At 35.7% G+C, this 24664-nt stretch overlaps 1 protein-coding gene across 2 annotated transcripts in view; it reads left to right on the forward strand.

The window, feature by feature from the left end:
• The window catches only part of NDUFAF2 (NADH:ubiquinone oxidoreductase complex assembly factor 2), a 197579-nt gene that overhangs the window by 146300 nt on the left and 26615 nt on the right, over positions 1 to 24664 (forward strand). For both annotated transcript variants that reach the window (XM_078003710.1, NM_001266244.1), the window contains one exon: positions 2243 to 2283. In XM_078003710.1, the coding sequence (XP_077859836.1) occupies positions 2243 to 2283 (41 nt within the window). The remainder of the gene's footprint in view (positions 1 to 2242; positions 2284 to 24664) is intronic.

Raw genomic sequence — 24664 nt, forward strand, 5'->3', positions numbered from 1 at the left:
GACAGAAGTTGCAGTGACGTGAGATCACACCACTGCACTACAGCCTGGGTAGCAGAGCGAGACTGTTGAAAGAAAGAAAGAAAGAGAGAAAGAAAGAGAGAGAGAGAGAGAGGAAGGAAGGAAGGAAGGAAGGAAGGAAGGAAGGAAGGAAGGAAGGAAGGAAGGAAGGAAGGAAGGAAGGAAGGAAGGAAGGAAGGAAGGGAGGGAAAGAAGGAAAAGAAAGAAAAGAAAGAAAGAGAATGCAGAAAGAATAACAAGGATAGAAGTTCAGAAATGGTAGTAGAGAATGGAGAACATTGGAGATACATGTGAGGGATAAGTGCAAGAGACAATAGAGCAGGGGGAAATGACTGATCCCAAGCCTGCAGGTGAATGTTGCTGTTTCCACCCCCACAAACCATTCAGTGCTGGGCTTTTTATGAAGACAGGTCCTGGTGCTATTACAGATGATCCTTGGTTTACGATGAGGTTATGTCCCAATAAGCCTATCATATGTTGAAAATATCATCATGTAGAAAATGCATTTAATACACCTAGACTACTCAACATCATAGCTTAGCCTAGCCTACTTTAAATGTGTTCAGAACACTTACATTAACCTATAGTTGGGCAAAATCATCTAACACAAAGCTTATTTTATAATAAAGTTTTGAATAACTTATGTAATTCATTGAATAAGTACTGAAATGAAAAACAGAATGGTTTCACACCATGATAATGTTGAAAATCCTAAGTCAAACTGTTGTAAGTCACTGACAGTCTGTGCCTAGATGAATAAGGCCAGCTGTTAGAGATAGTCACGAGAGAGTGGCTGGTAGATGGATAAAGCTAAGACTTTAGAGCCAGTTCAACCAGGGTTTATTTCCCAGTCGCTAATTATATGGCATTAGGAAAGTTTCTTAATCTCTCTGGGCCTCAGTTTCCAAATCTCTAAACTGGGATCAATAGTTCTTATTTTTCTAACATGTAGTTAGGGTCACACCTAGCCTGGCCTCCTCTTTCTGGTTTAATGTTCTTTGCATGTTGTTCACAAACTTTGAAAGACTGCTTAGTTGAGCATGGATGGTTTTTAGAGCCAGAGACAGTGTCAGATCTGAATTCAAATACAACCATTACTATTTAATGTATAAACTTGGGGAAGTCATTTTGTTTCTATTTCTTCAATTTTGTAGTGAAGAGTGAATCAACTAAAATGATAAAACAACGGCCTTCAAGATCATATTCCCTATAGTATATTTTCTCACAATCTCCTATATAACATTGTAGGCTAAGCAGATATTATTGATCTTTTGTTTTTTTGAGTCTTATTTTTAAAAGGTTTATTGAATAATAATACTTATATTAATAACTTAGATTTATGTGCCAGGCTTCAGGGTAAGCATTTATATACATTATCTCATATAATTTTCACAACAACCCTGAAGTGTAGATACTTTTATAATTTCCATTTTATAGATGGGAAGCCTGATGCTTACAAAATTAAATAAGTTGCTTCAGGTGACATTGACAGTAAGTGATGAAGCTGGGATTTAAATCCAGAAAATCTGACTTTAGAATCGTTCTCATAAGCACTATACTATACTGTCTTCCATGTGATTCTGATAACTTCCCTAGAGGCAGCTGCCCCACTCCCTTCCCATTGCTGCAAAGCATCCAGCACAGTACCCAGTTCCCAACAACCACTTAACAAATGTGGGCTCTATCTCTGCAGCCCATCTCCCAAGTGTTAGAGCTAAGGCCTGATGATATTTTTCAACCATTGAGTAGCTGTTTGCTGGAGCAAATCAGAAAAGAAATCTCTATAAATGAAAACTTTTCTAAGGAATTGAACAATAACTAATTCAAATTTCCAGAATAATATAATTTTGATATTGCCTTGAAGTTTGCTGTATTTTGGTTTGGCTTGCATGCCATAAATATACCTAGTTGAATTTAGATAATTAGGAGGTATGATTTTAAAGATATGAAATTGTCCCCTCTTTATCTTCTCTACACTATTATATTCTCATCGTGACACATATCACCACCAAACATATGTTTGTGTGTTTATTTTCTGTAACCCCTTCAGTAGTACATGTGCTACAGTAGAGAAGGGACTTGATCTGTTTTATTCTCTGCTGTATCTCTGGTACCTAAAATAATATAGAGTAGGTACTCAAAAAAATTTGTTTTATGGATGAATGATTAAAATGTTTGGACAAATTATGGGAAACTGACATTTAAATACTATTTTTCTTTCTAGCTTGGATTAGAAGAACAAGAAAGACTCCACCTACTATGGAGGTAAGACTACACAAGGAAGATATAATTTAGGAGTATATATTCCCAAGGATACATGAAACTTCAGAAAAACTATGATGTATTTTCCCAAAGTGTTGATTTTATTCCATAGAAAATAACTTAAAACATTTTATAATAAATTAATATATAAACCTATATTATTAATAAAATAATATATGATAAAATAAATGCTCATATTATGGAATATAACAAAATTTGTATAAATTTTAAAGTGGAAAAATAAAAATTTAAAACACTTTTTAGAAAGTCTGGACTTGGAGCAGCTTGCACCAGGTCATTTCCCCTGGGTCCTGGGAGTTCTCTGTGCCAATACTCAAACTTTTGTGGAAAAGTTTGAGAAACACTGAATCTCTTTGACCTATCCAAATCATGCTCTTATGTTTTCCTTAATATTATATATTTAAATCCATCAAGTATCCAAAGAAACACAGAATTAGCAAGTATTTTATAACAGTAATTATTAGTTGAATTTTTATTTAAAACTTAAAAATGGGTAGTCAGTGGTAAACAATAAAAAAACATAGAAATGCTATGGTATATGTGTTTTACAACATAATTTTTATATAGATTATTTTATAAAAATTATTTTATAATTTTAATTTTAAAAATACATAAAGATCTCTAAAGTTATTTTATAAGAAGTAATTTCATAAAAGGAGAGTCTCTAAATGCATTAGTATACTGCCTTGTTTACTATTTTTCTAGAGGCATTCCCTTTCTTCTACTATTTAGGACTTCCCTCCTCTTTTCTGTTGCCTATTCCCTCACTACTACAAACCCTGATGACAACATAAATGGGCTCCAATACTCAGTCCCCATTTGTTGGGAGGTGGAGTGCTCTAGAGCAGAATCATGATGATACCTCAACTGGCATGCTTATCTTTACTTGCTCCATACATTTGTCATATACTGAACCCATCAATGTTCATTCGGCCAGCGTCTGACTGAGTACATCTCTTGACCCGTTTCTAGCTTTGTATATTGCTTCTGCCTTGGCCTGCTTTTCTCAGATCCTTCTTTCCAACACTGATAAAATTTGGAATAAAAGCTGTTTTGGGGGAAAAAAATAAAAGGCAATGTGATCCAGGATTCAGAAGTATGCCCAATAGTTTACAGTGAAGGATGGATTGAAGAGCTTTCTGTTTCTCCTTCTCTTGGTCATAATAAGAGCTACTGTTATCACTTGCTTCCTCCATCCTCAGAACTTTGAAAGCCTTCTTCATAGAAATATTAATGTGCAAAGTGATTAATGGAGGCAATTGCAATAGTTGGGCCTCAGGCACGACGTCTGTAAATTTTAGGTAATTTCAGCACCTCAAACAATCTCTAGCCAGAACACACCAAGTCCTTCCATCCCTGAGCTCACTCTTGTTAATTTTGATTATCCAAAATGAGCCCTCTTTTGTTGCCTCCCTTTTAGTGTACTGTTAATCACATTGTTCTTTATGCTGCTTTGTACCCTCCCTAATACACACACACACACACACACACACACACACTCTCTCTCTCTCTCTCTCTCTCTCTCTCTTCCTTCCTCTTGGCCCTTTCCATTGTGTTTCAGGAATTTCTGTTTCTTTGTTAGCAAATTACCATTCATGATTAATATTTTCCTGGGAACTTTCTCTACCACATAACCTCAACTGAAATCTGTCTGTGCCTGCAAGATAGTGAGTTCCTTTTTTTCCTTGAAGTAAGTTGTGCTCACTTTCCCATGCCCCACAGAAAGAGAGTTCAACTGCTTCTTGCTTCCCCAAATAGTCTTTGTTTGTGGGCCCAAGAGAGTGGAGAACCTTTGTAAGCCATGTATATTTCTCTGTACCTGACTATCATTTTGTTTGCCAACATCCAAGACAGTCTACCATACTGATGGCTGAGATTAGAATCTGCCATATGGTCTTCTCCTTTCAATGCCTTCCCAAATTTTAGCTGCCCAGTTCTTTGACTTTATCCACACTAGTATCCCTGCCTCAAGTGAACAACCACTTCATTAGGCACACTTTAGTTTTTATCAAACACAGTTCTTACAACTGTAACTTTTACACTCTTCAAGTCCAAATTCTAGATACATCATATTAAGAGGAAAAAAATTTTCTTAATGTAAAGCAAAACATATATTTACAAACCATAACAAAAAAATAGCTTATATAGTTATTAAGCTGTGAAATTATAAGGCAAATTCCACCCAGGTCAAGAAGTAGAACTTTGCCATCTACTTCAGCCCCATTTATCCCATCCTAATCACAACTTCTCTCTCCTGACAAAAGCAAACCTTAACCCAACTTTTATAGTAATCATTTCCTCTCATTTTAAATAGTTTTTTCATTGAAATATACATTATAGTTTAGACTTGTCCATTTTGTAAAAACTTCATATTTGTTTTAAATCTTTCAGTCTATCCTCTTCCATCCCTTTTACTTCCTTACAAATTTATGTGTTAAAAAACCCAACCTAGTTGGCCTGTAGAGTTTGCCACTGTTTAGATTTTGCTGATCTTATGTTCCTGGTGCACTTCATCATGTTCCCCTGTCCACTATCTTCCTTCCAAATTGACAGCTGGATCCAGAAACTAAATTTTTTTTTTTCAGATCTTTTAGTGAATACCCAACTCCAAATAAACTTCCTTCCATATCTCATATATATTATGGCTAAAGATTAGCCAGCAGCCATTAGAATGCCATTTACAACAGTATTAGAAAACATAGAATACTATGGAATTTAGTATTCTATGTATTAGAATACTATTAAAACATGTGCAAGATCTGTGTACTCAAAACTACAAAATGTTAGTAAGATAAATTAAATAAGACCAAAATAAATGGGGAGAAGTATCTGTTCATGGATTGGAATGTACAATATTGCTAATGTATTCATTCTTCCCAAACTGATCCACAGTAGTTCTTATGCTTTTATTTTGCATCTGCATCACCTGAAAGACTTGTTAAAACACAGATTGCTGGACCCCAAGCTTTAGAGTTTTTGATCCACTGGTTTTGGGGTAGGTGTGAATATTTGCATTTATAACATGTTCCTGGATAATGCTGATGCTGATGGTTCATAGCCCACATTTTGTGAACCACTGATTTATAGATTTAATAAAATAAATATCCAGTTAAAACCACATCAGACTTTCTGGTAGAAATCAACATGCTGATTTGAAAATGTATTTGGAAATGTAAAAGACCTAGAATAGCTGAAAGCAGCCATGAAAAAGGAGATGAAAATTAAAGAACTAATACTGTCTGACTTTAAGAATTACTTTAAAACTATAGTTATCAAGACAGTATGATACTGGCATTAGGATACTGGATAAATAAATCAATGGAAAAGAACAAAAGTCCAAAAAGTTGATGCTGTTCAACCATTTGGTTTTTAACAATGACATCAAAACAATACAATTAGGAATGGAAAGTCTTTTTAGCAAATGATTCTGGAATAACTTAATATCCATAGAGGGAAAAAAATGATCCCTACCTCACATCATACACAAATATTAATTTAAGGTGGATCATAGACTAGATGTAAAAGCCAAACTATTGTGCTTCTAGAAGAAAAAAACAATGGAATATCTTTGCAGTTTTGAGGTAGACAGGAGACAGAACAATCTGTAAAGGAAAAATAGAGACTAATCAGATTTAATCAGAATTAAATTGTAATACTAGTTATAAGAGAACATTAGGAAATCAAAAGACTAAGAGAAAATAATCATAGTACATATATCTCACAAAGGAATTGTTTCCAGGCTACATAAAGAACACCTCAACTCAGTGTTATAAAAAAGAAGCTAATAAATATTGGGCAGAAATCTTGAACAGGCACTCTGTAAGATACATTTTAGGTATATGAAAATATACTTAACAACACTAGTAATCAGTGGAACCACAATGACATACCATTACACACCCATTAAAATGGCTTAAATTTAAAAGATTGGCAACACCATCACTGGAGCACCCACAACTTTTGTACAGTGCTGGTTGGGGTGAAAATGATACAATCACGTTTGAAAACTGACAGTTTGTTATAAAATCAAACATATACCTACCCTATGATCAAACAGTAATTCTCCTGGCCACATTGAAAACTGAAGGGATCATTTTTTAGTCACACTTTCTGGGAGCTCTGGCCAACAGTAGGTCTAACTCCTTGGCATACTATGCAAGGCTTCCTGATTTGGGTCCATCTCAACTTTCTGGCTTTGCCTCCTTAGGCTTGTTCTATCTACCCTACTCTTCAAGGAACTCCCTGCTCTTTCGTAAATTTAATGTCTTCTCCTTCTCCCATCAACTGGCATACTCTTGCTTACGTTTAATTCCTTTTAAAATGCCCTTTTAAGTCCTCGATTGTTTTCCTCACCTTTTTTTCTCCTCAACTTCTTAACTGATAGAGCTAATCACTACTTTCTTGGTATAACTACACTGCTGTGTACTCCTGTACAACCCTTTAAATTCAGTATTAAAATTGTGTGTTTTATTTGTCCATATTTCTAACTATTAGCTGTTTGGCACAGGGATTATAACTTACTCATTTGTGTGTCATAAGCACCTAACACAGAGCCTGATTCATTATTGGTTTCATTGGCCATTATAGACTTAAAAATCACAATACTATGTAATTACATGGTTTCTGTAAGATGGGTTTGAATTTCTATCAGCCCACTAGAAAATAATGTTGTGAAAGTAACCATATTTCCAAGTTGATCGTTGTCTATATTTTGTTCATAGGAATTCACATTTAACTGCAGGTTACCAATGCAGGCAGTCCCTTACTTAGGATAGTTCAGCTTAGGATTTTTTAACTTCACGATGGTGAAAAAGCAATATGCATTCAGTAGAAACTATACTTCTGAATACCCATACAGCCATTCTGTTGTTTACTTTCAATATAGTATTCAATAAATTACATGAGATATTTAACACTTTATTATTAAATAGGCTTTGTGTTAGATAATTTTGCCCAACTGTAAGCAATGTAAGTGTTCTGAGCACGTTTAAGATAGGTTAGGCTGAGCTATAATATTTGGTAGGTTAAGGGTATCAAGCGCATTTTGACTTAAGATATTTTCAATTTTGTGATGGGTTTATATGGATATAATCCCATCATAAGTTGAGGAGCATCTGGTAATAGTTCAGCACATGTTCTTCAGTGCTGTATAAGGTGAATTCACATTTCACAGAGCTAATGAGGTGGACTTTTTCTAGTCCTAACTCTATTCCGTTAGAAGCCACTTATAGCAAATACTTTGAAATATTGCTTCTTTTTTATATATACTAACAAAATAGGAACAGAGTAAAGTTTTTTGTTTGAACAAGTGGTTACATTTATTACCAAGTTTTTACAAAATATATGATTTAGTATAGGTTTACAGGCAGTAGAAAAAAGTTACAATATTAGAGCTCTGCCTACTTCGTTTTTAATATACACGCTTCATAAAAGAGAAAGAGGAGATTCTAGAAACCAATAGAGAATGGAGTTGGAGATGGTGCTGCTGTGGTCTAAAAAAAGGATGGGATGGCTGGATAGGACAACACATCATAGTATCTTGTTTACTTGACCATATTCTCAAATCTAGGCTGGGGGCTCCAAAGACTCACTTTTGTTCATGTCTAAGGTTGCTTGGCCCTAAAGGACATCACAATGACTAAAATGCATGTGAATTTGAGATGGTGGCCAATTCCCATGTATTAATTTACAGTAAGAAATGAAATTGGCACAGTAAAAAACAAAACAAAACACAACAAAAAACAAAAAAAAAACCAGGAGACTGCTTGGAAAATATGACATTAGAATAAGAGGAGTTAAGTAAAATAAATGTTTAATTGCCTCAGGCTTAAAATTTCATGTTGCATCCACCTTATAACAAGGATAGTCTGACCCCCAGCAATAGAAATATTTAAAGAGAATTAGCTACAATTTTCAATTCTATCCCTGTATTAGAAATAGCCTTACGAATTGGAATAGAAAAATTACCAGGTGCTGGTTAAGTCTTCTATTCCCATGGACAGTGTTACTATGGATTGCCAGCATTTGTCTCTATGATTCTATTTTTTTCTTTGCTTCTCTGTTCTGGTTGACATATTTCCTTTGCTATGAAAGTAGTTATACTCTGGTCAGATGTTACTGGCCCTGCAGCTATTTTTTGTTTTATCCTTTTCATATTTCTGCTGTGGCTTATAATGTGTTGATCTTATAGTTTAACATTGAGAAAGGAATCTTATTTCCGAATTTTTCAGGCCCATTTCAGTGTTGTCTCCAAATAACTGGCATTCATGGAGTGAGTTATCTGTGCCCAGTATTACTAGGTTCATTTTATAAGTTACAGAATTAAAATGTCTTAAAATTGCCATTTTATGTATAGAATCCTACTTCCTGTTGACTTAAATTGCAAAGAGTTTATGTATATTTTTATGGTAAAATGGACCTCCCACTCCCCACCCCAAACTTCACAATATCACTTTTAGTAATATAGTGGAAATGAATGAGAAAATTGCAGTGTGTTCATACCTGTTTAACATCATTCATTAAAATGAATGAAAAAAAAAAACTACTTAAAAAAGAATGAACTAGAGCTGTATGTTTTAACATGGATAAATCTTAGAGGCAATGATACTGAGCAAAAAAAAAAAAAAAAACCTACAGAAGATTTCATACAATATACCATTTACATAAAGTTTGAAAGCAAGGAAAGCATAAAGGGCTTTCAAGTAACGATGGTGGGTCAAACACATAAGTTAACTCTCAAGTCTAATGAAAATGGTAGTGAAGGAATTTATTTTAAAAGGCGTAAACCCACAAGGTCAAAGAAATGTAAGCATGCAAACCAGCAATAATGTTTTGGAGGCCAGAAAGCAGATGGACAAGTGGTAATGGATTTAGCAAAACTGAGAAGAATGAATCCTAATCTGGCAAAGGAGAAACCTGAGAAGTAACCCAATTTAAACCACAGAACCACAGAATACCCAGTAACTGGCAGTGCCAGAAAACTCTGAAAGTGAAATTTAAGCTCACACTAAAAACAATTACCTAGTTAAAAATCTGTTTAAGAAGCAATTAGATGCTAATCAATAAATGTAGAAGAAATAATAGAGTTGGAAAATCACCACTATCCAAGTGGTAATTGGGAAAAAATTATCAGCCGATACTAAAATCATTGAGTCAAACTCTGTTAGGGAGCAGGCTGTTGACATGGTCTAAAGGCATTTCCCTACAGATTACTTATCAATTACAAAGGGGAAAAAGGGACCTTTCTAGTAGACAGATCTGACGGATTCCACGTTAACTAGATGGTCAGAAGTACTAAGTAGGGCAGATTCATATTATGTGTGCTTCTTTCTATGATGCACTGAGGATTAAACATTATTCACATAGTATTCTCTTTTTAATTTTTGATTTTGTGGGTACTTAGTAGTTGTATACTTAAAGGGTTCTTGAGATATTTTGATGCAGGCATACAATGCATAATAATCACATCAAGGTAAATGGGTTATCTATCACCTCAAGCATTTATCCTTTCCTTGTATTATAAACAATCTAACTATACTCTTTTAGTTATTTGAAATATACAATAAATTATTGTTGACTGTAGTCACTCTGTTGTACTATCAAATACTAGATTTTATTCATTCTATCTAATTATATTTTTGTGTCCATTAACCATTCCCACTCCCTGTAACACCCAGACTTCTGGCAATCATCCTTCTACTCTCTATTTCCATGAGTTCTACTGTTTTAATTTTTAGCTCCCACAAATGAGTAAGAACATGTGAAGTTTATCTTTCTGTGCCTGCCTTATTTCACTTAAAATAATGACCTTTAGTGCTATCCATGTTGTTGCAAATGACAGGATCTCATTCTTCTTTTTGGCTAAATAGCACTTCACTGTGTGTATATGCCACATTTTCTTTATCAGTTCATCTGTTGGTGGACATTTAGGTTGCTTCCAAGTCTTCACTATTGTGAACAGTGCTGCAGTAAACATGGGAGTACAGATATCTCTTTAATATTCTGATTTCCTCTCCTTTGGATAAATATATATATACATATACACATATACACATATATATATGCCTAGCAGTAGAATTGCTAGATCATATGGTAGTTCCATTTTTAGTTTTTTCAGGAACCTCCAAACTCTTCTCCATGGTGGTTGTACTAATTTACATTGCCACCAAAAGTGTACAAGGGTTCCCTTTTCTCCACATTTTCACCAGAATTTGTTATTGCCCATCTTCTTGATAGAAGCCATTTTAACTGGGGTGACACGATAGCTCATTGTAGTTTTGGTTTGCATTTCTATGATGATTAGTGATGTTGAGCACCTTTTCATATACCTGTTTGCCATTTGCATGTCTTCTTTTGGAAAATGTCTATCCAGATCTTTTGCTCACGTTTTAATCTGTTCATAAGATTTTTCCTATTGAGTTGTTTGAGTTCCTTATATATTCTGGTTATTAATCCCTTATCATATGGGTAGTTTGCAAATATGTTCTCCCAGTCTGTGGGTTGTCCCTTCACTTTGTTGATTGTTCCTTTTGCTGTACAGAAGCTTTTTAACTTGATGTGACCCCATTTGTCCATTTTTGCTTTGGTTGCCTATGCTTGTGGGGTATTTCTCAAGAAATCTTTGCTCAATACAGTGTCCTAGAGAGTTTCCCGAATGTTTTCCTTTAGAAATTTCATAGTTTGAGGTCTTAAAGTCTTCATTTTGGTTTGATTGCTGTTTATGGTGAGAGATGGGGGCCTCATTTCATTCCTCCACATATGGATATCCAGTTTTCCTAGCACCGTTTATTGAAGAGACTGTTCTTTCCCTAATGTATGTTCTTGATACCTTTGTTGAAATTGAGTTCACTGTAGATGTGTGGATTTGTTTCTGGATTCTCTAATCTATTCCATTGGCCTATGTGTCTGTTTTTATGCCAGTACCATACTGTTTTGGTTACTATCACTGTATAGTGTAACGTATGCCAGGTAATGTGATTCCCCCAGTTTTGTTCTTTGTGCTCAGGATAGCTTTAGCAATTCTGGGTCTTTTATGGTTCCATAATAATTTTAGGATTGTTTTTTCTATTTCTGTGAAGATGTCATTGGTATTTTGATACAGATTGCATTGAATCTGTAGATTGCTTTGGGTAATATGGACATTTTTAACAATATTTATTCTTCCAATTCATGAACATGTAATATCCTTCCCTTTTGCCAGTGTCTTCTTCATTTTCTTGCATCAATGTTATATAGTTTTCATTATATAGGTCTTTCACTTCTTTAGTTAAGTTAAATCCTAGTTTTATTTGTCGCTATTGTAAGTGGGATTTCTTTCCTGATTTCTTTTTCAGATTGTTTGCTGGTGGCATATAGAAATGCTATTGATTTTGTATGTTGATTGTGTGTCCTGCAACTTTACTGAATTTGTTTATCAGTTCTAATAGTTTTTTGGTGAAGCCTTTAGGTTTTTCCAAATATAAGATTATGTTGCCTACAAACAAGGATACTTTGACTTCTTCCTTTTCAGTTTGGATGACCTTCATTTCTTTCTATTGTCTGATTGCTCTAACTAGGACTTCCAATATTATATTGAATAACAATAGTAAAAGTGGGAATTCTTGTCATGTTTTAGATCTTAGAAGAAAGGCTTTCAGTGTTTCTCTATTCAGTATGGTTAGGCTTTGTGTCCTCACCTATATCTCATCTTGAATTGTAATCCCCAGGTGTTTAGGAAAAGACCTAGTAGGAAATAATTGGATTATGGGGGTTGTTTTCCCCATGCTGTTCTCATGATAGTGAGTAAATTCTCATGAGATCTAATGGTTTTATAAGTAGTAATTTTTCCTGTGCTCACACACACCCTCTCTCGCCTGCCACCATGTAAGACATGCCTCTTCCCCTTCCACCGTAATTATAAGTTTCCTGAGGCACCCCAGCCGTGCAGAACTGTGAGTCAATTAAACCTCTTCTTTTAATAAATTACCTGGTCTCAAATATTTCTTTATAGCAGTGTGAAAATGAACTAATGCAAATATAATACTAGCTGTGGGTCTGTTGTGTATGGCTTTTATTGTGTTGAGGTATGTTCCTTCTATACCCAGTGTGTTAAAGGTTTTTATCATGAAGGGATATTGAATTTTCTCAGCAATTGAATGATCATAGAGTTTTTGTCATTATTCTGTTGATATGATTTGCATATGTTGAACATCCTTGCCTCCCTAGGATAAATCCTACTTAGTCATGATGAATGATCTTTTTAATATGTTGTTGAATTTGGTTTGCTAGTATTTTGTTGAGGATTTTTGCATCAGTGTTCATCAGGGATACTGGCCTATAGTTTTCTTTTCTTCTTCTTCTTCTTTTTTTTCTTTTCTTTTCTTTTTTTTTTTTTTTTTTTTTTTTAATGTGTCTTTGTCTGCTTTTGGTATCAGACAAAGGTTTGGTATACTGACCTGCCAGAGTGAGTTTGAAAGTATTCCCTCCTCCTCCATTTTTCGGAATAGTTTGAGGAAGATTAATATGAGTTATTCTCAAAATGTTTGGTAAAGTTCAGCAGGGAAGCAGTTGGGTCCTGGGCTTTTCTTTGCTGGGAGACTTTATTATGGTTTCGATATTGCTCTTATTGGTTTGTTCAGGTTTTGGATTTCTTTGTGGTTCAATCTCAGTAGGTTGTATGTGTCTAGGAATTTACCCATTTCTTGTAGGTTTTCCAGTCTTTTGAATTTCTGTGTTATCAGTTGTAATGTCTCCTTTTTCATGTCTTATTTTTTGCGTTTGGGTCTTCTGTCTTTTTTCTTAGTCTGGCAAAAAGTTTGTTGATTATGTGTATCTTTTAAAAATAACTTTTCTTTTTTTTAGTCTTTTGTATTATTTTCTTCATATTATTTTCTTCAAATTTCATTTGTTTCTGCTTTGATTTTTATTATTTCTTTTCTCCTGCTAATTTTGGGTTTGGTTTTCTCTTGCTTTTGTAATTCTTTAACTTTCATTGTTAGGTCATTTGAAGTTTTTCTACTTTTTTAGTGTAGGCTCTTCTAGCTATAAATTTTTGTCTTGTACTGCTTTCTCTGTATCCCATAGGTTTTGGTACATTGTGTTTCCATTTTCATTTGTTTCAAGAAATTTTTCAGTTTCCCTTTTAAGTTCTTCATTGACCCACTGGTCATTCAAGGAACATATTAATTTCCATGTGTTTGTGTAGTTTCCAAAATTCCTCTAGCTCTTGATTTCTAGTTTTGTTCCATTGTGGTCAGAGAAGATACTCGAGATGATTTCAACTGTTTTGAAATTTTTAAGAGTTGTTTTGTGGCCTAACATATACTCTGTCCTTGAGAATGATCCATGTGCTTAAGGAGAAGCATGTGCATTCTGCAGCTGTTTGATGAAATATTCTGTAAATATCTATTAGGCCCATTTGGTCTGTAGTGCAGATTAAGTCCAGTGTTTCTTTGTTGATTTTCTGTCTGGATGTTCTTTCCAGTACTTAAAGTGGGATGTTGAAGTCTCCATTTATTTATTTATTATTTATTTATTTATTTAAGATGGGGTCTTACTCTGTCACCCAGGTTGGAGTGCAGTGGCATGGCCCACTGCAACCTCCACCTCCTAGGCTCAAGCGATCCTCCCACCTCAGCCCCCCAAGTAGCTGGGACCACAGGTGCACGCCACTAAATACGGCTAGTTTTTTTGCATTTTATAGTAGAGACAAGATTTCTCCATGTTGCGCAGGCTAGTCTTGAACTCCTGAGCTCGAGTGACGTGCCCACCTTGGCCTCCCAAAGACCTGGGATTACAGGCGTGAGCCATGGCTCCTGTCCTCCAGTTATTTTTGTTTTGGGGTCTGTCTCTTTAACTCTAATTAAATATTTGCATTATATGTGTAAGTGCTCCAGAGTTGGGTGGATATATATTTATAGTTCTTATATCTTCTTGGTGAATTGATCCCTCTATCATTATATAATGACCTTCTTTATCTCTTTTTTTTTTTTTTTTTTTTTTTTTTTTGAGATGGAGTCTCGCTGTGTCGCCCAGGCTGGAGTGCAGCTGCATGAGCTGGGCTCACTGCAAGCTCCGCCTCCCGGGTTCACGCCATTCTCCTGCCTCAGCCTCCCCAGTAGCTGAGACTACAGGCACCCACCACCACGCCCGGCTAATTTTTTGTATTTTCGGTAGAGACGGGGTTTCACCGTGTTAGCCAGGATGGTCTCGATCTCCTGACCTCGTGATCCACCCGCCTCGGCCTCTCAAAGTGCTAGGATTACAGGCGTGAGCCACCATGCCCGGCCTTTTTTTTTTTTTTTTTTTTTTTTGAGACAGAGTCTTGCTTCTTCACCAGGCTGGAGTGCTATGGTGCGATCTCTGCTCACTGCAAACTCTGGCTCCCTGGTTCAAGCAATTCTCCTGCCTCAGCCTCCCAAGTAGCTGGGGTTACAGGCACGTGCCACCATGCCCAGCTAATTTTTGTATTTTTAGTAGAGGTGGGGTTTCACCATGTTGGCTGGGATGGTCTCTGTCTTCTGACCTCGTGATCCGCCCACCTCAGCCTCCCAAAGTGTTGGGATTACAGGCATGAGCCACCGTGCCCGCCCTTTATCTCTTTTTATAGTTTTTGTCTTAAAATCTATTTTGTCTGATGTAAGTATAGCTACTCCTGCTCTTTTTTGATTTCCATTTGCATAAAATATCTTTTTCCATCCTTTTATTTTCCATCTATACGAGTCTTTACAGATTGTTGGGTCTTGTTTTTTAATTCATCAGCTAATTTGTCTTTTAGTAGAGAATTCATGCTATTTACATTTAATGTTTTTATTGATAAGGACTTACTCTTGACATTTTGTTGTTTCATGATTGTTTTGTGGGTTTCTCTTCCTTCTTTCCTTCCTTCCTGTCTCCCTTTTAGTGAAGGAGATTTTCTGTGGTGGTTATGTTTTAATTTATTCTTTTGTGTGTGTGTGTGTGTATCTATTGTATGTTTTTGCATTTGAGGTTACCATGAAGCTTGCAAATACTATCTTATAACCCATTACTGTAAACTGCTGACAACTTAACACTGATTGCATAAACAAACAGAGGAAGAGAAAACTAATAAAAACTGTACACTTTAACTTTGTCCCCTCTGCTTTTTAAGTTTTCTTGTTTCAATTTGTATCTTACTCTACTGTCTTGAAAGATTATTGTAGTTATTTTTGATCAGTTTATCTTTTAGTCTTTCTCCTCATCATATTAATAGTTTACAAATATTACAGCACAATTATAGTTTTACAATATTCTATATTCTTCTGTTTATATACTATTACTAGTGAGTTTGTTACCTTCAGATGATTTCTTGTTGCTCATTAACATGCTTTTCTTTCTGATTGACATTTTTTGTAGGAGAGGTCTGGTGTTGAAATTTCTTAGCTTTGTTTATTTTGTAAAGTCTTTATTTCTCCTTCATGTTTGAAAGCTATTTGCGCTGGGTATTCTATTCTAGGATGATATGATTTGGCTGTGTCCCCACCCAAGTCTCATCTTGCATTGTAGTTCCCATAATCCCCACGTGTTGTGGGAGTGACCCGGTGAGAGGTAACTGAATCATAGAGGTGTTTGCCTCTATGCTGATCTCATGATAGTGAGTGAGTTCTCATGCAATGTGATGGTTTTATAAGGGTTTTTTCCCCTTTTGCTTGTCACTTCTTCCTGCCATTATGTGAAGAAGGACATGTTTGCTTCCCCTTCCGGCATGATTGTAAGTTTTCTGAGGCCTCCCCAGCCATGCTGAGTTGTGAGTCAATTAAATCTTTCCTTTTTAAATTACCCATTGTCAGGTATGTCTTTATTAGTAGCATGAGAACAACTAATACATAGGATAAAAGTTTTTTTTCTTTTGTACATTAAATATGTCATGCCACTCTCTCCTGGCATGTGCAATTTCCACTGAAAAATCTGCTGCCAAGTGTATTGGAGCTCCATTGTATGTTATTTCTTTCTTGCTACTTTTAGGATCCTTTATCCTTTACCTTTGGTAGTTTGATTATTAAATGTCTTGAGGTAGTCTTATATTTGGGTTAAATCTGCTTGGTGTTCTATAACCTTTTTATACTTGAATATTGATATCTTTCTTTGGGCTTGGGAAGTTCCTTGTTTTTTTCCCTTTGAATAAACTTTCTTTCCCTATCTTTCTACCTCCTCTTTGAGACCAGCAACTCTTAGATTTGTCCTTTTGAGTTATTTTCTAGATCATGTAGGCATGGTTCCTTGTTTTTTATTCTTTTTTCTTTTGTCTCTTCTGACTGTATTTTTTCAAATACCCCGTCTTTAGGCTCACTAATTCTCTCTTCTGCTTATCACTTCTGCTGTTAAGAGACTCTGATGCATTCTTCAGTATGTTAATTGCATTTTTCAACTCCAGAATTTTGTTTGAGTCTTTTTAATTATTTTAATGCCCTTGTTAAATTTATCTGATAGAATAGTGAATTCCTTCTCTCTGTTATCTTGAATTTCATTGAGCTTCCTCAAAATAGCTATTTTGAATTCTCTGTCTGAAAGGTCACATATCTCTGTCTCTCCAGTATTCTTTACTGGTGCTTTATTTAGTTCCTTTGGTGAAGTTTTGTTTTCCTAGATGGCCTTGATGCTTGTGGACATTCATCAGGTCTGGGCATTGAAGAATTTGGTATTTATTTTAATCTTCACAATCTAGGCTTGTTTGTACCTCTCCTTCTTGGGAAGGGTTTCCAAATATTTGAAACGACTTGAATGTTGTAATCCAAGTTTTTAGTCACTGCATCTGTATGTGCATTAGCGGGGGACTCATAGCCCAATAATGCTGTGGTTCTTGCAGACTTGTTGAAGTATTGTCTTGGTGGTCTTGGATAAGATCTGGAAGAATTCTCTGGATTACCAGGCAAAGGCTCCTGTTGTCTTCCCTTACGTTCTCTCAGTCTCTCCCTCTATGCTACCACCAATGATGTTCGCTCAAGGCCCTAGGGCTCCACTGTCAACAGGTGATGAAGCCAGGCAAGCTTGTGTTCTTTTCTTCAGGGAGGTGAGTTCTTTGGTTCCAGGTGAATCTAGAGATGCCAAACAGGAGCCAGGGCCTGGAGTTGAGAACCTTAGGAATCTATCTGATGCTCTGTTCTACTGTGGCTGAGCTGGCACCAGAGCCAGAAGAGGAAGTTCTTCCCAGTCTTCTCTCCCCTTTCCACAAGCTAAGGAGTTCTCACCATGGCCACTACCACCCCAAGCTCATGGCGAGTAATGCCAGGCTACTGCTGATGTTTATTTAAGGCACAGGAGGGTTCTTCCGTCAGTTTGTGGTGGATGCTGCTAGGCCTAGGACTCTCCCTTCAGGGCAGTGGACTTTCTTCTGACTCAGGGCAGGTCCAGAATTGCTTTCCAAGAGTCAAGGCCTGGAATCAAGGACCCCAAGAGACTGCTTGGTGCTCTACCTGACTGCGGCTGAACTGCTGCTTAAGCTGATTTTTGATTCTTATGAAGGTGCTTTTTTGTGTGTGAATAGTTTTTCAATTTGGTGTTCCTGCAGTGAGGATGATTGATGGAGGCTTCTATTTGGACCTCTTGCTCCCATCTCCTCATATAGTATTCTTGCTAATAATTCATAACCTTAATCTAACCAGAAGGAAAAAGACGGAAAGAAACAACCAGAAATCCTAAATTGGGAGACATTTCATATAACACCAGGCTTGTCATGTCAGTGACATGAATGACTAAGAAGGACTGATACATGACAACTAAATGTAACATGTTATCCTAGATTGGAGAAATAACTTTGCTGTAAGGAAAAGTATTGAGGTAACTGGTGAAGTTTGAACATGACCCTTATTAAATAATAACATTATATCAATTTTAAATCTCCTAGAAATAAAGAAAAGGGTGCTGTTTTATTCCCTTTGTGATATCGTACAACTAGACAACTGCCTCTTCTCTATCCAGTTGAAAACTAGAAGTTTATGCATGGGAAAGAGAAAATAGTCCAGACTTTGTAGCACTGCTTTCCTGACTAATTTGAGAGAAGATATACCATTCTGAAAAATAGAGGAATTAAATGAATATGTACATACTGAAAATGAGACCTCTAGATCTTTTTCCCTACTGGGTTTTCAAATGAAGACAAACAGGCCTTTATGTTCCAGGCAGAGTATTAGAAGATTCATCTTTGGGGACTCTTACCAACCAAGAAGAAGGACCTGAAACCCTAATTAGATTATAGTGAAACTGAGCTTGCAACAAGTTTCACCTGTGGCATCAAAGTTTCCAGCTAGATTTACCTAGGAACACTAGACATCTGAAGAAAGTATCTGAAATGAAAAACAGAGACCCATACAAATAAATAAATAGGGTAAAACACTTGGATAAAACAGACTACTTAAAAACTTAAAATAACAGCTATCCTCAGTGATTCAAGAAGATACTACAGTCATGAAATGAGAACTTAATGCTACAAAATAAAAGGAATATTTAACGAACAAAAAGGAGTACTTGGAAAAATACAAATACAATAGAAATGAAATATTTAACTGAAGGTTTAGAACCTTCTATTGAAGCAATTTCCTGTAATATAGGGCAGAAACAAACAGAAAATAGAAAAGAAAAATTAGGGAACTAGTAATACTAGAAGCTAGAAGACAGAGAAGTAACAATGGTTTCAACATTCTGACAGTTCTAGTCTAGATTGTATACCCAGTTGTATGATTTAAGCCTGAATGTAGGCTAAACAGAGTTTTAGACATGCAAAGTCTCATAGAATTATCTCCTACAAACCCTTTCTCACAAAGTGACTAAAGGAGTGAACAAAGAAAAAGGGAGGGGTGAGATCCAAGAAATAAAACTGCAGCATTGGCAAAGGCTACTAGAGTATGAAAGGCAACCAGTCCAGGCAGAGTGAATGGAGAGATTTTTTTTCCCCAAAAGCATGAAATACATAGAGTACCTGATACATCTGAACATACCAAGTGGGGCTGAATTATCGAACAGTACATGGTAAATAAACAAAATTCATTTATTTGCGGAAAAAACTTGGGAAGGAAAGGAAAAATAATCCTTTTCTGCTACATAACTCACTTGTTGACAGTGTTTACTCATAATATCTGGATCTACAACTATACTAGGGCATTAGGGAACACAAAGAATAAGGCAAACCCTCATTTTCAAAAATGAGAAGTTAATATATAGTACCTAAAACTGAAAAAATAAGTAACAGTTTTAAAATGTTAGTTAGCTATTATGGAGTGTTTAAGTGCAAAGTCTGCTTTGTAACTGTCAGACGCTTTTATGGCTCCTTGGTTTGGCCTATACTATGACCATAAACATCAGCTTAAAGAATATGAAGTATTGCTTTTGAGAAGAGGGAACTATTATTTGTCATAACAAGCCTTTTAGAATGAAATGGCCCTACAATACAAAGATATATAATTTTTTAAGAGACAGGTCTTGCTCTGTTTCCCAAGCTGGAGTGCAGTGGCACTGTCATAGCTTACTGCAGTCTTGAACTCCTGGGCCCAAGAGTTCCTCCCACTTCAGCCTCCCAAGTAGCTGGGGCTACAGGTGCACACTATCATGCCTGGCTAACTTTTTTGGTTTTTTTGCAGAGATGTGGTTTCACTATGTTGCCTAGGTTTATCTGCAACTATTGGCCTCAAGCAATCTTCCCACCTCAGCCTCCCAAAGTGCTGGGATTATAGGCATGAGCCACTGTGCCCAGCCCAATGCATTTGATTGATAATTTTTTAAAAAGAATGTTAAAAACCACATATACAGTGATATGGATGAGCAGTGGCAATTTTTTCGGCAGAGTATCAGGTAGTAAATATTTTAGGCTTTGTGACCCAAACGGTCTCTGTTGAAACTACTAAGCTCTGCCACTGTAGTATGAAAGCAGTTATAGATGGTATGTAAACGAGTGAGTGTGGCTATGTCCAGTAAAACCTTTATTTACAGAAACAGTTGGCAGGTGGATCCTAGTTTGTCAATCCTGGTAATGATCAATGGTTTTCAAATTGGGATGTCTATACCACTGGATACACAAAGACTTACTATGGGATATACAGTTATGAATAGCTTTAAAAAAATAATTTCCGGCCGGGCGCGGTGGCTCAAGCCTGTAATCCCAGCACTTTGGGAGGCCGAGACGGGCAGATCACGAGGTCAGGAGATCGAGATCATCCTGGCTAACGCGGTGAAACCCCGTCTCTACTAAAAAAAATACGAAAAACTAGCTGGGCGAGGTGGCGGGGTGCCTGTAGTCCCAGCTACTCGGGAGGCTGAGGCAGGAGAATGGCGTAAACCCGGGAGGCGGAGCTTGCAGTGAGCTGAGATCGCACCACTGCACTCCAGGCTGGGTGACAGAGTGAGACTCCATCTCAAAAAAAAAAAAAAAATAAATAATAATAATAATAATAATAATAATAATTTCCTCATTCTCTCTTTCCATATGCAGTCCTTCCTAAAAACTATCTACCTGAGAACTCCTTCTGGTCTGCCAGTTCTCCTTTCTCATTTCTTTCAAAATCATCTGTCTCCCACTTTTCAGAAGAAAAGCTTACCCCTTTTCCATACTAAATCTTACTATGGTGTCTTGCGTTGCAGTTTAAAAATCTCCTGGGTGCCACTCAAGCAGACAATTGGAGAGTGAATCTCTCTTGAGGGATAGTCCCTTGAGAGCAAAGCAAAGAAAGCATTAATAAAAATTAGTGAAGGGGTAATACATTATTTCATCCAGGCAACAAACTCATGGCCAGGCTCCATGCCTTATGTTATAGCTTCTTTGTCTACCTAGCTAGCTAGCTGTCCATTTATCTATCTTAAAATTAAAATTCACAAGTGAGAAAGTTGTCATGGGGATGCATAATAACACATTTATTTGAATTTTAAAATTAAGTCAGACTTTTTCTGACAGATAGTAAGTCAGATTTGACTGGCTGAGTTTGACAATGAGGACTAGCCTTGCCAATTAAGTTATATGGTTGTATTCTCTGTGTATTGAATAAGCTGAACTGCAGCTCCAAGGCTTTGACAAAAAACATACTTAAAGCGTGCATTCAGTATACAATAAGCTAGAAAATGCATCCTTTGTCATTACTTAAGTGTCACCTGAAATGTGCAAGATGGTGCATAGTTTTTCAAAAGTCTTTGAAGATAAAATGTGCAAAAAATGAAGAAAAAACACTGCTACTATTATTTATGGATATATAGAGATGTTGTAAAAGTATTAAAACATTCATGAAAATGATAGATGAGAAACAGCATAATTATTATCTCGGGGGAAGGAAAATGTTGGGGTTCACAGTCATAGAGAGCTTTGGTCATGTCTGTAGTGTTTTATTTCTTAAGTTGGATGGTGGGTTATAGGTGTATATTATTAGTTCTGTTTATTTTTACACATGAAATACTTTATTTTAAAAGAATATACCAAAACCTTGTAATTATATATTTTAAAAGAACATGTTGGGTCCCTGATAGAAAAACAAGTTACTCAGGATAAACTGAAAAATGGGATACTTGAAATTTGAAAATACCAAAGGTACTTGAGAAATTGTCACAGTAATGTGCATAAAAAACAAATCAGTGTGGTTTAGTTCTTGAAAGTCCTTTTAAAAGTCTTAATGCTTATATATTTGTATTATTAATTCAGTTACTTATCATCAGGCATCTGGTATGCTCAAGAACTAACAATTTCTTTGCGTGTAGACTTCTTTTGTACATACCAACCTGCCCTGGACATGACACTAGACATAACACTGTTAATTTATATTTAGATTCTGCTTTTAGTATTTTTTTTCTATATGAAAATTACTCTGATACTTTACATTTTCAGGGAAAATACATTCATGTATTATTTTCAGAAATTTAATCTTATTGCAAATTTACACAGAAACACTATGTTTTCAACAATGAAGTTATTCTGGGATTTTTGACTTCCAAAACTGGAAAGGATATATCCTGAACTTAGTCAACATCCCATTTTTTATTTGCCTACTAGCATTTCTGCCTCCCCAAAGGAAAAGATGTGGTCGAATGGGTTAACCACGATCCACAGTGGAAGGTCCCTGTTGGGCAGTTTTATGCCAGTCATTTGACCTACCTCAGGCCTAACCATTTGTTCCTGCCTTTGATCAGGCAAAGAGGTAGGGTTGTCTGCACTCAGAGGTGCCTGAGGCTCTGCAATGCACACCTGCAAGTGTAACTATTGAGCACTTTTGGGACTCTCTGGCTTAGCCAATACTATGACCTTACTTGATTTGTTTTCCTTTATTTTATTAAAAATTTCATATAACAGTACATTTAAAAAAATTTTTAAATAGAAGTAATAGATTACCTGAAATCCTATGTCTGGCTGCACAACTCTTAATTTTAGCAAGTTAATTTGCCTATGCATACATTGGTACATAATTGAAATTTTTGAAACTTATTCTTTTGTGTTCTGCTGTTTTTACTTAACTACCATAATAAATGAAGAAAAACAAGCACTTGAAACATAGTAACAAAACACATGGAGATCTCTTTTCTCTGTGTACCTTCTTTGGTAATGACCTCTACCTCTGTGAAAACTAAGAGAATATAAAATTTATCATACTTTAGATAAATGTGGTAGGCAGTGAACATGAATCATTTGAATGTTTTGAGCTCCTCAGAATTTGTACTCTTAACCAGTAAGCTATTCTGCCTCTCTAACTGTAGATGTTTATTTATTAATTGTACAAGAAATGTTTATGCTAGTTTGTGTTATAAATCTTTCTAGTTTTGAAAACATTTATTTTAGGCAGGTCTTCCTCAGAAGTAGTATCTCCAATTTCAAAGATCCCACCTTTCTCAGTCTAAAAGGATCGTTTCTTACCTACTTCTATACAAAGCTAACGTCTAAGTTTGAGCTTAGATCATTCTTAGCATAATTTTCCCTCTATTTTGACCTTTATCTGACTTTTAAGGAGCAAAATATAAAAGGTTTTTAAAATCAGATGTATATAAGTAAGGTGCTATTATGAATTATTTTTAGATATACTCCTGCTCAGGTTCTTTTAAGGGTCATCAAAACTTACTAGGTGCATATTAAAAGTATACAGAATTAGTTCTGAAGAGTTAACCTTCTGAGTCATATCATTAGTCACTAAGACAAGTCTCATTTAAGTTTTAAAACTGGGTTTAGATCCAGAGTGAAAAAAGGTTAAAGGAACTAAAACGAGGTTAGCTGTTTTTTGGTCTTTTTTTTAATCCATACATTTTTTCTCAGTTGTCTCACCAAAATAATTTATGTTTCTCGTCTTATTCTCTCCATGCTGAAGAAGTAATGATTTTCTCAATCTAAATTTTAAATAAATTACTTGCTGATCACTTTTATCAGATATAATTTGACATTTTTTTAATGGGAGGAATAATGGTGTTTAAGAGAATTGTATTGATCACATTGGTGATAACCCCTATAGGATACTAAGCTGCAGCTGATTGCCTCTGATCTTATATCTTTAGGCATGCCTGATTTTATTCTCAAATATTTATCATGATGGTGATAAAATACTATACCCATATGTTAGTCCTATAGTGATAAGGAATTAGGCATTTTATATATTTTTCTTATATACACATGTTCATTATATTTCATGTGTTCAAATGTACTCAATTTCCTTCTCAAATATTATATTCTGGTGGCACTGTGATGCATTTATTTACCAGTATTCTAAAACATCAGTAAATAGATGTGTCATCTAGAGCAGTTTTTCAATCTGTGTAATACATTTCTGGGCTGTGAAATTAAATTGATGGGTTACAGCATGTTTTTCTTTTTAATGAGCTAGAAAAACATGGAATAGAAAATGTCAGTGTACAAAGGTTTACTGGGAGTACTTATTGCTTTCTGAAACTCTTGTAGATACACTTGCACATATGTTTTGTTCATGAAGTTGTAGTGTAAAATGTGTTTCTTACTGTGTGGGTTAATTTTGTGTCAACTTGACTAGTACCCAGATATTTGGTGAAATACTAGCCTAGATTTTGCTGTCAAAGTATTTTTTTAGGTGAGATTAATATTTAAATCAGTAGACTTTGAGTAAAGCAGCTTACCCTCTATTAAAGGAGTAGGCTTCATTCAATCAGTTGAGGACTTTAAGGGAAAAAAACATGGACATCCCTCTAGGAAGAGGGAATTCTGCCTGAAGACTGCTGGACTGCTTTCTTTTTCTCTTTTATTTTCTTTCTTTCTTTTTTTCTTTTCTTTTCTTTCTTTTTTTTTTTTTTTTTTTTTTGACAGTCTTGCTCTGTCACCCAGGCTGGAGTACTATGGCATGATCTCGGCTCACTGCAACCTCTGCCTCTCAGGTTCAAGCAATTCCCATGCCTCAGCCTCCCAAAAAGCTGGGATTACAGCATGTGCCACCACACCCAGCTAATT

The sequence above is a fragment of the Macaca mulatta genome, chromosome 6 (assembly GCF_049350105.2).
Source record: "Macaca mulatta isolate MMU2019108-1 chromosome 6, T2T-MMU8v2.0, whole genome shotgun sequence".
In the NCBI taxonomy this organism is placed as follows: Eukaryota; Metazoa; Chordata; class Mammalia; order Primates; family Cercopithecidae; genus Macaca; species Macaca mulatta.